The 16,475-nt window shown below is 43.5% G+C and overlaps 1 protein-coding gene across 4 annotated transcripts in view; it reads left to right on the forward strand.

Moving 5' to 3' along the window:
* The window catches only part of LOC147637253 (F-box/LRR-repeat protein 15-like), a 72,928-nt gene extending 57,245 nt beyond the window's left edge, over positions 1-15,683 (forward strand). For 2 of the 4 annotated variants that reach the window (XM_086800872.1, XM_086800873.1), the window contains 2 exons: positions 10,215-10,375; positions 10,478-11,074. In XM_086800872.1, coding sequence (XP_086656998.1) covers positions 10,215-10,375; positions 10,478-10,535 — 219 coding nt within the window. In that variant the 3' untranslated portion in view covers positions 10,536-11,074. Of the gene's footprint in view, positions 1-10,214; positions 10,376-10,477; positions 11,075-15,422 lie in introns of those variants that run through there. The other 2 variants (XM_086800874.1, XM_086800875.1) reach the window with 1 other exon arrangement.
* The last annotated feature ends 792 nt before the right edge of the window (positions 15,684-16,475 follow it).

The following is a 16,475-nucleotide window of genomic DNA, read 5'->3' on the forward strand; positions in this document are numbered from 1 at the left end:
CAAAACATGCACAAAGCTGTGCCAAATCTGTACCAGCAGGTACAATAGCAATAAATGCTCTCCTGGCTGTCCAAATGAGTGAAAATCAGACTTTTACAGTCCTGTACACTGCATAAAACAGTCCCGAACAGAAATTGGCCAAAAGTCCCTTGACTGCAAGCTGATTTTTGAGGATTCAAGGCATAAATGTCTTGCCTGCTGCTTTGCCAAGCTCAACAAGCATACAAACTTGAAAAGCCCTTTGATTTGAGATCAATTTCTGATCATGCATGGTACATTGACGCACATGAAGGCATCCAGAGTGTTCACGATGCTTTCCCCTGGCCACATATACATCAAATACATGAAAGCCCCTTGATTTACAGGCACATTGAGTGCTTGTAAGGCATCAGCACATTAACCACAGCATCAAATGCGATTGCCTGCATGCAAATCAACTCCATCGGCACAAAAGCCCCTTGATTTGCACTGCAATTTGCTGCAATTTTGCCCAAATGTGCGATTTTTCACATCATACAGCATGTATGAGTGCTTAATTGCACAATTACATCAAAAGCCCCAAATTTCGACATCCAATTTCCTGCAAATTGATCCTGATTGTGACCAATGTCACCCAATTTTGCCAATTTTGCTCAAAATTGAGCAATTTGGGCACCTGTACCTGCTCAATTGCTTGAATTGATAAGAAATTCGCAAAATTGAAGCAAAAATACCTCTGAAATTTCTGATTTTTTCTGAGTTTCTTGATTTGCAGGCTGAGATGGAGGCGGTGGTGGCGGCGACTTCGGCGCTGGGCAGCTTCTGGAGCAGCTGGGCAGCCCGGTGTGCTGGCTGTGGGCAGCCTGGGCAGCCACGTGGGCTGGCTGTGCGGGCTTCGTGATTGCCTGCGCCGTGTAGAGCTGGCCCGCTTCTGCCTGCGCTTATGTTGGTGCGAAGTTGAAGGCGCGCTCCATCTGTTTGATGCAGCGCTGGGCGGCGTAGTCCGTCCCTTTCCCACAGGGCTTGCAGCCCGATTGTGTATCCGCTCGACTGTGCCTGAATGCCCACCTGACGTGTTCGCCTAGCGCCTACACGATTCACACGCTGCTTTCGCCTAGCGCTGTGCGCTGGAACTCCACGTTCGCAAGCTTCACGCTGTTCGCCTGGCTGCTACGATGCGCCTTCGCTCGTTGCCTCAGCCAAGCTACACGCTGCCTTGTGGTTATGCGCCTTGTCACTCGATCGCCTCCACGCTTGACGCCACGCTAGCCTTCGCCTGCGTGTGATGCAACGCCCGCCACCTTGTACTTCGCTTTGCTGCTGCCTTCGTTCACTTCGCTTTGCTGCTGCCTTCGTTCACTCGCTCGCCTGCTCACGCTGACTGGGTCACAACCGACAAGCTACTTCAGCCCTCCAGGTTCCATGGAGCTACACACACACACAGCCTGCATAGCAGAAGTTGAGCCACGCTTTCCTCTTTGATGGCTGTGTGAAATGAGAGCTATGCAGCAGAGAGATTCAAAGGGCCAGCCTAGCTCTGATACCAGTTGATGGGGAGAAACAGCAATTAGGGTTTAGAGTTCATTCATGGGAGACATACACAGAGAAGCAAGGGAGAGAGAGAGAGAGAGTTGTGGGGATAAGTCAACTCATGAAAAGCATGAGTGTGTGACTCCCCTATCACACATGTATATTGCACTAGTACACATAGTGCACTTAGTACATTAAAAGTACTAAGTGTACTATGTACTATAACTTATGGGCTTGTACACACTATAAGGGTGGGCATAACGCCTTTACCCCAACACTTTTCGTGAACATTTGGGAAAATATGTGGTGGTGTTCCTGGATGATATTTTGATATATAGCCGTACTCTTGAGGATCATGTCAGACACCTCACGATTGTCTTATCTATTTTGAGACAGAATCGACTATATGCTAAATTGAGTAAATGTGAGTTCTTTATGACCGACATCATTTACTTGGGACACAAGATCACTAGAGATGGATTGAGCATTGACTACGACCGAGTTCAGAAGGTTTTGGACTGGCCTATACCGCGAACAGTGAAACAACTTCGTTCTTTTCTCGGTTTTGTAGTTTTTCTTAGGAAATCTGTACGGGAGTACTCTCAGCTCACACTACCGATGACCGACTTATTGAAAGGTCGTGGACGTAAGTCCAATCAGCCTATCACTTGGAATAACGATTTGGATATGGCCTTCAGACTTTTGAAAGATAAAGCCAAGGAAGCACCTATCTTAGCATTGCCTGATCCTAGTCGGCCTTATGTTCTTGAAACTGATGCCAGTGACTATGCTATTGGGGTTGCTTTATTTCAAGATGGTAGACCGGTTGCTTTTGAAAGTAAAAAGCTAGACGACACTCAATCTCGTTGGCCAACCCTTGAGAAGGAGCTTTATGCTGTGATTCATGCTCTCAAGGTTTGGAGAAATTATTTATATGGCTCCAAGTTTGTGGTATTGACTGATCATCAGTCAATCAAGTATGTGTGTGATGCGGATGATTTGAGAGGCAGGAAAGCTCGTTGGGCAGAGTTAATGCAAGATTTTGATTTTGAGATCCGTTATCGGAAAGGGTCCATGAATAATATTGCAGATGCGCTTAGTCGGATTAGAGAGGTGAATACTTTGTCGTTCACCGAGATTTCTACTGACTTATTTCAGTCATTGAGAGGGCTTTGCAGGACTGATAGTTATTTTGGTCCATTTTGGCAGAAGATCCAGGACGGGAGCTCATTGATTGACCAAGACTCGGTGACTGCGCAGTCTACTATTCAGGCTGCAGGAGGTCAGTGGATGATTCGGAATGGTTTACTATTCCGTAATGACAAAATTTGTGTACCACAGATCCCGGACATTAGGTCCAAGATTCTGAGGGAGTGTCACGACGCCCCTTCTGCTGGACACACAGGACACTATCATTAGTGAAACACACTTTTTTTTGGCCGAAGATGAAAGGGTATGTAGAAGATTATGTTCTCAAGTGTCAGATTTGTCAGGCAAATAAAGCTGAACGCTTTAGACAGGCTGGGTTGTTGCATCCTTTGCAAATCCCAGGTAATAAGTGGGGAAGTATTTCCATGGATTTTATTACCGGATTGCCAAGAACACATCAAGGCCACGATTCTATTTGGGTTGTGGTAGATTGCTTGACAAAGATGGCTAGATTTTTACCGACCCGGAAGACTATTACAGCTACGCAATTAGCTCGGCAGTTTATCGAGCAATTGTTTAGACTGTATGGGTTACCGCAGGACATAGTCAGTGACAGGGACTCTAAGTTTACGAGTGACTTTTGGAAACTTGTTTTCGAGAAGTTGGAAACAACTTTGAATTTGAGTTCCTCTGATCATCCTCAATCTGATGGCCAGACTGAAAGAGTGAATCAGATTTTGGAGGATATGCTTCGAGCATATGTATCCAAAAGACAAAGTTCATGGGAGGATTATCTTCCTATGTTAGAATTTGCATATAACAATACTAAGCATACGAGTACAGGGTTTAGTCCTTTCATGCTTATGTATGGTTTTCAACCAAGATCACCTGTTACAGTAGGATTCTCAGGACTTCAGCATGATGCAGCACGTAATTTTTTGCAAGATATGCAAGAAATGTTACAAGTTGCAAAGGAATCTATTAGAAGTGCTCAAGATCGAGACAGGTTTTATTCTAATAGACATCGTTCACCTAGAGAGTTCTCTGAAGGAACGATGGTGTATTTGCGAGTTCTGAAAGATTCCGAGACTTTACGGACAGGTAGATCTCCGAAATTATCCCCTAGATACTGTGGACCATTTCGTGTTACACGACGGATTGGTTCAGTTGCATATGAATTGGATTTACCTTCTCATGTGAAAGTTCATCCTGTATTTCATGTCAGTAGACTTAAGGAAGTACTGGGTGAAGCAGATCAGTTAGTTACTCCTCAAGAAATTATAGATGTCCAGGACATGACATTTGTTCCGCACGAACCTGAAAAGATTCTTGGATTTCATGAACGAAGATTGCGTCATACGCTTATCACGGAATACAAGATCAAGTGGAAGGATCGTGTTGAGGAGGACGCTACATGGGAGACATTGACTTCTCTTCAGAGAGATTACCCTAGCTTTTTAGTGAGCTCAGGAGTGAGCTCTTAGAGGAAGGGGAGTATGTCATGTGCACAGTGGGTATCTACCGTGTGCTATACGCATGCTAGACTAGTTTCGAGGCTTGGGGAAGCTTGGAACTAGGCAGGCTGATTGACGAGCTGAGTTAGGGAAATACTAACGGGCGGACACCCAAGTATGCACGGGCGGGCGGCCAAGTGTGGACGCCCGATGACCGGCCAAGAGCCTATAAAAGGGTGGCCAAGGTTAGTTATTGATATAGAGAGTCTCGCGAGTTTGTGAGAGCTCTATGGTCTTGGAGCCTGGATCTAGTGCAGACGTGCACCTGCTTTATGCAGCCGAGGCCAGCAGCAATCTCGAGGCCCGCGAGGGCAGCTTCGTGGCGGTATGGGACGTCACGAGGAGGAGATTGGTCGGTACGTCAACCTAGTTAGCTCAGCTCGTGGCTCGGTGGGGACAGCCAAGACTGTGGGCTCGCCCACGGCTGTCATGGTTGGGAGGTGAGTCAGGCCTGCACCCCCTTTGCTTGTTTGTTGTTCGTTTGTTTGCAGGATTCGAGTTTCGAACCAAGATCGATCACGAGGGGATCCGTGGGGATTTGACAGGACGGAGGGCGATCGACGTTGCAGAAGTAGCAGAGGGCGGTAGGTGGCGCTACGTAGGTGGTTCATAGGCGCGAGGTTTCTCCACCACACACACACACACACACACACACTTTTTTTAAAGTGAAAAGAAACCTTCTATTATGGAAAAAAACTACAAGGAGTCAACCCAAGGTGGGATTAACTCAGAAGCATTGGAAAAACAGCGCAAATTGGGCAAGAGAAATCTGCTCCATTTGAAGGTTGTCATGGAAAGTCTGAATGGTTGAACATTACCGGTAGTATTGCGCATTTGTCATATTGTCCAAAGTGCCCAAAATCTAACCCAAGAAAAGAAAAGCTAGAGTCAGGATGTAGAGAGGACCAATGAATACGGAATTGCCTTGAGGAGCTTCCCTACCATACCATGAAATAGTGGACATTATAAGCTTCCAGTCCTTCAGCATGTGGTTAATATATGAGCAGCCCGCAATCCAACCTTCAGATTTCCCAACTATCACATCCCAATGAGTGGGAATCCAGTTACAATATGCAAAAGTAGACATGGTGGTCATCAAGGTTGAGTTATTATTGTCCAAGGCTGTTTTTGTTCCAGAAATGTTGGAATCAGGGTTGCCTTTCATGCGAGCACATGGAAATGTAGATTCATGACATTAAGACCTCCATGTGATTTAGGAGAACATATATAGTGATTTTTATAGGAGCCTCAAGCCTTTCTTAATGAGCTTTGTTTTCCAAAACAGCTCCATGGCTTGCATAATGTAAAGGTGTAAATCCACCTTTCACAAGTTGATCAATGGGAGATAAAACTGAACATATGCCATAATGATCGATTGGACTATGCGCAATCGTATGTGTAGTGGCCATGTAGACAATTTCCAATATTTCAATTTTGATTTGAGTCTTTGGAGCACCCAATCACATGCTTGTTTGGCTGTCAACCCCTAACCCAAGGGGTATCCCAAGTGTTTGACAATGCCATTCGGAGGGATTACTTCTCCAGGCCATATATTATATTGCCAATCCATGCGTTTCATTGGGAGCAATTTGGATTTTGAGAAATTTTGTCAAGAGTGAGCAACAACGGATGGGTGGCAATAGCAATTAAAAGGGCACTGAAAGGACAACCTTGGCGAACAAATTTATCTAGAGGCCAAGCATGAGACAATTTACCGTGTAGAATACATTGGGCAGTACCACCTTGATACAAGTAGAAAATGACATTTTGCATTTTAACTCCGAGACCTAGGGCCACCATAACTTGTTTAATGAACTCCCAATGAATCGTGTAAAATGCCTTAGCAATATCTACTTGCATGATCAAAACATCCTGTTTTGTGTAATTAGCATACTCCATAGCGACATAGGCATTGGCTGTATTATCATATATTTGTCGACGTGGAACAAACCCATGCTGTTGTGGATGCAATTTTACATTTAGCAAATCAACTACCCTTCTCGCAATCATTTTGGCAACAATTTATAGACCACAGACATTAATGTTATAGGTCGCCATTCTGCAAGTGAGTCACAAAGTTGTTTTTTAGGATAAAGTTTGAGTAAGCCTTCCTTCCAACAGTTTGGCAAAGAACCATGCTCCCAAGTAGTATTGACCATGTAAAGAATGAGACTTTTTAAATCTTCCCAAAAAGCTTGGAAGAATTCAAGTGTCAAACCATCTCAACCGGGGCTTTCCAACTGCCCATGTGATTCATAGCATCAGTAAGTTCCTGCAATGTAAACAAAACGCTCAAGATCTTTCTTTAGCAGACATTATGGGCTGAACTTGAGCAATAAACACTTGTTTGCAACAAGTAGTGATTGCCTATCAGGAGGAGGGAGACTCCGAAAGATACCTGCAAAGTACCACACACACTTTTTTTTTTTTGGTAATATCCAGTGCAGTATATTTATATGCTCATAAATTTACATGATGGGAGGTCTCCGAAATGGAGAGTATCCCAAAGATCATAAACATAAAAAGAAAAGCTCTATGCAAGAAGCATCCATATCACCCTCATGGCAGGCATCATATAAGGATTGCCGCAATGAGGCTCGGAAAGATTCATATGACTTGTGAATCTGCCGACCCAAGTATGCCAAATTATGCTCACTCCAGATTGTCCAAAGAGCCCAATATCTCACCCAAGAGAGAAATAGTGAGTACTGAGACAAAGACCTCATAAATCTGCCAAAGAGCCAGAAATGTTTCCCAAATTTGTGACTCGGGAAACGGAGCTAAAGATAATCTGAAATTCTCCTGAGGAGGATCCTAGAACACGGGCAGTGCCAAAGCAAATGAAGAACAGTCTATGAAGGAGCCTGACATCTTAAACATGTGGATGGTGCAATGCGACGTTTAGCAAGTGTGACCCCCACTGACAATGTGCCTGTCATACATCTCCAAAGAAAAAGTCTTTGTTTCAATGGCATTTTACACTTCCATATCATCCGGAGATTCTTCCGCCACCATGAGAGGGGCTTCCTTATATGCCACAGAGAATTAGCATGTTGCTGAATCCATGGAGCAGGCTGAAGAAGCCTGTAAGCTTTGATGGAGGTTAAGGTGGGAAGAGGAACAGGATGAGTGCATGTAGGAGAGGGTTGCAATTGCCAATCCGTAAGCCTGTCTGTGTCAGCCACAGGAGGAACAGGTAGAAAAGGATGTAATAAATCAGCAATTTTCTTCCATATAGACCTATGATGCATTCCCAATGCATAGGAAGCAGTGGCCTGAGGAAAAGATAAGACATAGCCCTGATCATCTACCACATCATGTATGTATCTAATTCCCAATTTCATGAGATTGTATGCCCGAACAGGTTCCTGTAAAGCGAGTGGAATGTCAAAGATGGCACTCCAATGAATACTTTCTTTCCTCATTGAGTTTGTCCCTGAGCAATTATCAGGAGCCCATTTGACCTTAGAAAGTACTTGTTTCCAGTCAAGTATCAGAGCAGTAGAGAAAGGACAGCCAGGTATCTTCCCTACAAATCTCCCAATGACAACCTCCCAATGATCAGTAATCCAATGACCATAAGCACAAGTCCTCATGTTGACACACATGGATGCTAGCATACAAGTCCATGGCTGTTGTTGGCGGAAAAAAGTATGCAGCATAGTCGCCTTCCTTGCAAGTACATGATATCTTATATTGAGGACATTAAGTCCACCATGCATCCTAGGAGAGCACACCATTTCCATCTTCATCAGTCTCAATGCTTTCACAGCAGTTTTTGTCCTCCATAACATCTCCATAGCTTGAGACATAAAGGCTGAAATATCCCTGGAGGACCAATGCAGCAAAGGCAAATAGAACTGGACATAGGACATTACAATGGACTGTACTATTCTGAGCCTGACATAAAGAGGCCAAGTAGAAATCTTCCAGTATTCCAGTTTATGTTGAAGTCATTGGAAGATCCATTTTAGCTGCTGCTTCCTGGTGATATGCCATCCTATGGGATATCCCAAATGCCTGACTACATCTTTGGAATGCACCACCTGACCCAGCCAAAGAATAGAATGCCAGTCACATTGTTTCAAGGGAAGTAATTTAGATTTGTCAAAATTGACATGCAATCCCGCTGCCAAGCCATACAATGAAAGAGTGGTCATAAGCATTTGAACTTCCCGGGAAGAATTCTGTGGCATAAAGAAGGAATCATCAGCATATGCTTGTGCCAAAAAAGATGCAGCTGCAGGGATTTTAAGACCAGTCATCTGTCCTGTGTTTGTAAGATGATCAAGATACATTAAAAGGGGATGGGTCACAATGGCATATAAGAGAGCACTAAGAGGACAGCCCTGTCTAACTGATCGACCCAACGTCCATGACCGAGACAGATGACCCCCAAGAATGCACTGAGAAGTAGAGCCAGAATAAAGCCAGTAAATTGCATTTGCCATCTTGGGACCAAAGCCCAACTTGGTCATGATTTGAGAGATAAAATCCCATTGAACAGTGTCAAATGCCTTAGCAATATCCACCTGTAATATAAGCACATCTTGATGCGAATACTTAGCATATTCAATTGCAGTCAAGGCATTGGATATATTGTCATGGATTTGTCTTCGCGGCACAAACCCATACTGATGAGGATGAAGTCCCGCATCCAGTATCCTGTGAAGCCTATGCACAATCATTTTGGTAATGAGTTGTAGACTACAGGCATCAAAGTAATAGGCCTCCAATCTGACATATGGTCACACAGATGTTTTTGGGGCACAAGTTTGACTATGCCATGCTTCCAAGAGTGCGGCAACTGATTTTCTTGCTAGGCAACATTGATCATTTGCAAGAGGACTTCTTTCAAATCATCCCAAAAAGAAATATAAAATTCTACCGTAAGGCCATCCCAGCCAGGGGACTTGTATTTGCTGAGGTGGAACAATGCATTATCAAGTTCTGTGTCAGTAAAAGGTCTCTCCAAGGTAAGAGCTTCATCCATTTCCACTATTCCAGAAACATATTGGAGAAATTCAGTCCTAGCCTCAGTCATTTGATTTGATGGGGAACTAGGAGCGGAGAAAATTTCTGGAAATAATTCTGGCATTCATCTTGGAGATCAGAGAAAGAGTGTGTCCAAGAGCCATCTAGCTTCCTTACCCTTAGGCATGAGTTTTTCTTTCGAGTAGCATGCAAGCCCTGAAAAAAGGCTTTTGATGAGCAGCCCTTATCCATGAGGGGCTTCATTCTTGCCCTTATCTGCCATTTGTGCAATTTCCTCTGATCATTAACAGTCAATTTAAACTGACCATGTGAAAGGGAATCCTTTTCTGAATCAGAGAGAGGCCTTAACTGAGAAAATTCAGTCAATTGCTCCGCTTTGTTCACTTTTTTGATTGAACCTCATGGCAGATTCGAGAAATTGAAGCCCCTTTGGATGACTTCCAAAGGCAATTTGCTCATCTATATCCTCTCTCCACCAAGACAAGGATTTAGACATCTTCCAAAGATGATTCGCATGCTCATGAATCCGGGGGGGGGGGGGGTGGTGCAAAAGGAGCTTGTATGCCCTAGAAACTAAGAGCTGATGAAAAGGAAGAGGTGTATTATGCGCCTTGTAGAGAGGAGATGGGATTGGATGCGTCGTCCAATTCATGGTATGGCAGCACTATTGCATCCTCTCTACAAGAGTGCAGATATTTTCATGGACACGGTGCTTCTATCCATGAGAGATCAGTACGTGAGTCATGTACTGACCGATGAGCAGCAGGTACACATTGATTGAGAGATGATAGGATACTCCAATAACCTTGGAGAATTCTATAGACGCGGTGTTTCTATGCTGCCAGAGGTGTGTAAGATGCCTGGTGGGAGACACATGGATACCATCAGCCTCAACTAAAAGCCCTGGCCCTTCGGGTATTATCCCAGGTAATAATACAAAATAGTAAATACATATTGATTATTGATAAATTATTCGGCTTTGGAGTCTTTAAGGACCCAGGCTTTAAGATTTGTTATAACTAAGACTCGAATTTTCGTGGATTTAAGGATTGTTTCTCTGTAGCCTGTGAGAGGAACTGGAGTTCTTATTCTCTTATTCACACGAAGATCCGAAACCGCTTGAGCACAGCTCAACTAGAGAGGTGGGTGTTTTGCAGAGCCAACCTTCGACTAATTCGGAATCTTCGAAAGATGATAGACCAAAACAGGTATGTGATTTACGACATACTGAATCTTGATGCACTTCAAAGTTCATAGTAAGCTTAAAGTGATTAGTCACTAATAACTACTAGTGAATACATGCTCCATAGGTTGATGTTAAGGAGTTCGAGCGTCACAGCCAGCAACATGCCGAGGAGAGCGACATAGTGCGTGATGAGCAAGAGGAGATATATAGACAGCTTCACAGAGAGCTCGAGACCATTGATAGACCAGTCACTCGAGCTAGGTCTCGAGCTTTCACTACGAGCTCCCTTACTTCTTCAGCTTAGCAGAGTCGTCCTTTCACCTCTAGAGGCACTAGGGTGTATACTCATGTTGCACATGCGAGAGGGAGAGCTGCCAGAGCGATCAGTAGAGGTGGTCCAGAGCACTAGATGCAGACTCTTCCAGAGGAGATACCTGGGACCTCTACCATTGTTGAGGAGCTACCTCGTGATGTGGGGGAGCGGGAGCCACTATATGATTTTGATGGGAATCTCCTCACAGATGGAGACTACTCATCATCCTCATCTTCAGGCTTGGATGATGATGAGTGAGGGCCGGCCGTATGGCTATTGGCGTTTGTACGTTGTAGTATGTAGTATGTACTAGGATTTCAGCTTCAGGAGGACAGTCCTTCATGTTGTATGCAGTGCAGCTCATTTGACAGCTCATTTGACATTTATATAGCATACATGTTTGCATTTCAATTGTTTTTTGTGCATCTTTGTGTACCAATGTTGCCAAATTATGAATGATTTATAATGTGTTTTTTTTTATATACACAAAAAAAAAAGCGAACGTACTTAAAGTACTCGTACACATACCGTCCTGTACCGCACTATACCTAAAGTACTCAACCACTATGCACTGCACGTAAATCTATCAAAAGTGCTTACAATAAAGCAGGGTTTTATGCTGATAGAAAGCGTTCTTGTTGATGGAGTTTTCCGAGGGAATGCTTGTATATCAATGGATACCCGGGGAGGGTTGGGAAGTTGTCTCCTAGGTACTGTGGACCCTAGTGGATCTTGAAAGGGATTGGTGAGGTGGCTTGTAAGTTAGAATTGCCGCCTCTAGTTTTCCATGTGAGTAGTCTCAAGGAGAAACTTGGAGAGCTGAGAATAACGTTATTTCTCAAGAGCTCGTAGAGGTTGAGGACTTGTCCTTTGTTTCACATGAGCTAGAGCTTATATTGGATTTGAGGGAGAAGAAGCTTAGGAATAAGTTGATCCCTGAGTATAAGATAAAGTGGAGAGACGGGGCAGTGGAGGACTAGATATGGGAGACAGTTGCTAGTTTAGAGCAAAGATTCCCTGACTTTGTTTCCTAGAGAGGAAAGGTCTTTAGTAGGGAGAGTATGTTACGTGCCTAACACTAATCCTCACAATGGATAGAGATGACCTAATCTACTATGTATTACTAACATGAAGTATATAGAATGTTGAAAATAGATACTCACTGGTAGCACTACTACTAAGTTCTTAATAACAGTTGTCACTAATCAAGGACCTGGAACAATCGACAGACACTTCAAATACCAGATAGAGCTTTGAAAACACAGCTGAAGAAACACAAATAAAATAATGACACCACACCGAGCCGGAATGGCTGGCCCCTGTAGGTAACTCCTTTATTACCAAAGAAGCTTTTACAAAGATCTCCAAGGTGCGGGTGCCTTCAACACCGGATACCCACAACTCTGCAAGGAGATTCACAGGGAGCTTTTCTGCCAAACTCCATGTTCTAAACAGTCCATGAATCAGTTCATAAACAGTCCATAAAACAGCCCGGTACGGTGCCAAAACAGCCCCGAACTCCGTGCCAAAACAGCCCCAAGAGCGTGGCCAGAAGGGGGTGATGAAGAGAGAAAAAAAAACACAACAATCACCGTGCTCGCAAGCGTTACCCTTGCAAATGGAGGTCTATCGAAGAAGAACGCCTTGGTCTTCAAGAAGGTCCGAAAAACAACGCGCCTCTCGCGATGAAACCCCTCCAAAAAAATCCACCCACGGTATACCGTCTATGCATGGGACACTTGAGAAACCTCTGCACCCAAAAGAACACACTTTCATTGGGAAGATCCATGCTGTTCAGCCCTGAATCTCTGTTTTCAGCCCTACAGACGACTCTCAAAAGGTTGCCTATGCCTGTAGCACGCACCCCGAGGTTGCTAGACCATGCATCCACGATAGGTACTGCTGTACAGCCTGTTTGTACGCTGTCGACAGAGAAAACAGCACACAAAGAGGCCCAAATCAGCCCCAGAGGGAGCAGGCACCAGAGAAGGAAGTTCCTCTGCCTTGTTCATGCACAGAACCTTGTGACCAGACCTGAGGAGCATCTGTAGCAAGTCGGTCTGCTGAAAAAACAGCCCCAGAAGAGATGCGCTAGATTTTCCATAGAGGAGTAGTGTGTGGATCAAGCCAGTTCCCACCAGAAATAAGCCTGTCTCCTCAAAAATATCAGTTCTAGCCTTGTTTAGCAACTCGTGTAGCTTTTCTGGCCCTGTCCTGCTCATGTGTTGCGTTTCCATGCATCCAGACGCCCAAAGTCTGGGTTTTGGCCGGTTATCATTAAAATAGTACAGTTCTGGTGTGTACTCACTTATAAATTTGGCCGACCACACATATGCTTATAAACCTTATAAATCCATATAAATGAATAAAATCCATAGAATTAATGTTCCGAGGTCCATCTTTGAACCTGAAAAAGTTGTATAAGTCCTCCAAACATATTCTGTGCCAAACCCTGCCTAACACAGTCGTCTTTCACCTTGTGTTCCTTGAGAGATCTTCCCTACATCTGTGGAAATCCCCGTTCACACCTTGGCTCCGCTCAGTGTGTGAAACACTGGCAAGACTAGTGAAGGGACCAAATGGTGACAACAGTGACTGATCAATGAATGAATACGACTACGGCCTAGACTTCTATTTATAGTGTCTAATGTTGGTGAGATGGCTACCAACTCTACCAACTAATAATAATGTCCAACTAAGTGTGTTCACACAATAATCCAATAACTTTGTCCACACTGGGTTGCTTATTGGGCGCCTAGACAAGATTAAAATGATCTGGCACAATAGCCCTTACAAACACATAAATCCGGCCATGCACTCGACCTTTGAGGTGGCCAATGGGTAGAAGCATGTCCACATCACTCTCCAGAGAACGTGCACATGACATCCCCTCATGCTTAACTTGGAGCACATGTACAAATGATGCTCCACCGCTCCGACTAGGTACGGATCCTTTGGGGAACTCGCTTTCTGCTCCACACACCGGTCCGAACTCCAATAGCACGGCTATTGAACCTGTTGTCTTCAATGATGTCTCCGCTACTACCTCCTCGCGGGAACTGTGGGGATTGGAACTAGCACCTCTGCCTCTAGATGAAATTACTCATCTCAGCCTCCTCCTCAATGGATTTGGAGAGAAAAGTCTGAAACTCACTTGATAACCTCAGAAATTGGAATGGTCTTTGGGATGGGTTGCCCTCCATTTTACCTCCAAGCATGGTAGTGTTTGCTCCGTGGGCTCGTGCTCCTGAATCTGCTCCTTACTAGGGAACTGTGTCACCGATACCACTTCCTCTCTTGAAAGCTTTCAGGCATCCTCGGACACTTGGTCCTGTTGAGCTTCATCTATGATGGACTTACCACTGTAGGTGCTGGCTTTCTTGCTTCAATCTCTTGTCGGCAAGTTGCCAAGTTGCCCTCCAACTGCTGGATAATGTCCTCACCCCTCTCTGTCCTATATGGTTCCACTACGCTCTTGTAGACATTGATGCTTGTGGACCAAAACTGGTTTACATCAAGGCATTGCCACTTCTCACAGGAGCCTGCTGCTCCATGTAGCTGGCCACAGAATGGTACCTTTACAGAGATGCCATCAAGGAGCAACACAATATCAGTTTGCACATATTTTTGCTCCCTTTCACTCTTGCAAAGAGATCTCTTCCTCTCTTTCTCACAGAAATTGTAGCAGCTCTCTCTCTATCTTTCATAGAGAACCAATTTTTGAAACCACTAACACACATGATTTTCTCGACTCCACAAGTCACATAGAGTGAATGAATAATTTCCGTCTCTTAATCAAGGATCCTAATCACGAAGATGGAGAAACCCTTATGCAAACCTATAGCTTTGATACGAATTATTAGAATTAAGCTCACACTAAGCAATGTTGAGGACTGCTAACGAGCACTGTGCTGAGCAATGTTGAGGACTGCTAACTAGCAGTGTGAAACCAATCATTGGAAATGAGAGAATCGCTTGAAGGTGGGCGAATAGATTAAGCACTAGACTTGGATTAACACTCACATAGAGTAGCACACACAAAAGTGTTAATTAGCACTAAGCATAATGAGATTAACCATGACGAATGAGACCTAACATAATGATTTAGTTGTAAAGAGAAGAGAGCATATTTTCCATCAAGGATCATGCATATTTATATTAACCAAAAGAGGTTAGACCACGTAGTACTCTCTACACACTCACTAGTGAGTGAGAGCTGACTGAATTTATAGGCCTCCATGAGCTAGGCACCTAGATCCACCACTAAGCATAATGAGATTAACCATAATGAATGAGACCTATCAAAATGATTAACTCATAAAGACAAAAGCATGGTTTCCATTAAGGATCACACACAGTTATACTAACCAAAAGAGGTTACACCACATAGTACTCTCTCTACACACTCACCAGTGAGTGAGAGCTGATTGAATTTATAGGCCTCCATGAGCTAGGCACCTAGATCCACTTTCCTCTCCACCTTTCCTAAGTCTAGTCCACCTCTCCTGCACAATTGGGAGGTGCCTTGATAAGTGGAGATTGATGCCACCCAGCTCGTAGCCTTTGATGTGTCACCATTCTAGCCTAATGCTAGAACTAAGACCTTTACCTAATAATCCACTACGGTTAATGTGACCTCACACCATAAGATATAGATGTAGATCACCTAAACTAACAAGACAGAGTTGTTGCACTAACAATTGAATACATGTGGCATTGTTGTTTTTTTAACACTTTTGCATACGGAAATTCGCAGATATCCGTTGAAGCTCTAGCCCACATGCGCGCAACGTGTCTGAGGTTGAGGCGGCTTCTCAACACTATTCCAGTACATCAATATTTGGATGTATATAAAGCTTGATATGTACTCTAGAGTTTTCCAATATGCCGAAATTTTCTGTTTGGCATTATTTGGTTAATAATCACTTGTGGAATGTAAAACATGGAGTATGAATACTTTTCTCACTTGTATGCTAGCTACTTTTTATGTGATTCTGAGATATATTTGGTTTCATAATTTGGTGTGTAGTTAGAGAGTCTACATAGAGCACCTTCAGTATTTAGTGACTGTCCACCTTGGTTTTTCCTTGTCTCAATATGTTTTATATGTGCAACGAGTTGCTAGATTCTTTGGAACCTTTGGTAGAATATCCATTTGGTTTGCAAAAATGGCACTTGCAAAGAAGTTCTAATGTTTTAAGTTGTGGGTTGGAAGCTCCTTTTTTTTAAATTTAAAGAAAAATGTTATAAGCGTGCTATAGTTACAATGTAAGAGTTGTTCTATATATTCATTGGTTGGTATGTACCTTCAATCAATTGAAAGACTACTTTTCTTTTACTTCTTCAAACCAATAATATTGCAACATTTTAAAGCCACTTCTAATATTTCTGAAAATCACATATATGCTATAAGAACGTGTGTGTGTGTGTGTGTGTTTTTTTTTGTTGAATTTTTCCATATGTAGCTTCAGGTTAACAAAACAAGTCAATTAATCTCTTGCCTTTTTTGCAAAAAAAAAAAAAAACTTTCAACTTTTCTTCTACTTCTCAAAACCAATAATATTGCAACATATTGAAAATCACAAAATTTGTGAAGAATGTGTGTGTGTTTTTGTTGTTGCTGAAACTCTTACCACATGCTAACAAAACACATTGATTGATCTCTTGGCCTTAAGTTTTATTGCAATTTGATTTTTTTTAAAAAGAATCGCAATGTATTGTGGACCCTTTTTTGGGGGGGGGGGGGGGGGGGGCGGGGGGGGGGGAACACTCTTAATGACTCAATGCAAGATTGGTGCTAACTTGGCCA

The sequence above is a fragment of the Cibotium barometz genome, chromosome 7 (assembly GCF_041138505.1).
Source record: "Cibotium barometz isolate CiBa-2024 chromosome 7, ASM4113850v1, whole genome shotgun sequence".
Lineage (NCBI taxonomy): Eukaryota > Viridiplantae > Streptophyta > Polypodiopsida > Cyatheales > Cibotiaceae > Cibotium > Cibotium barometz.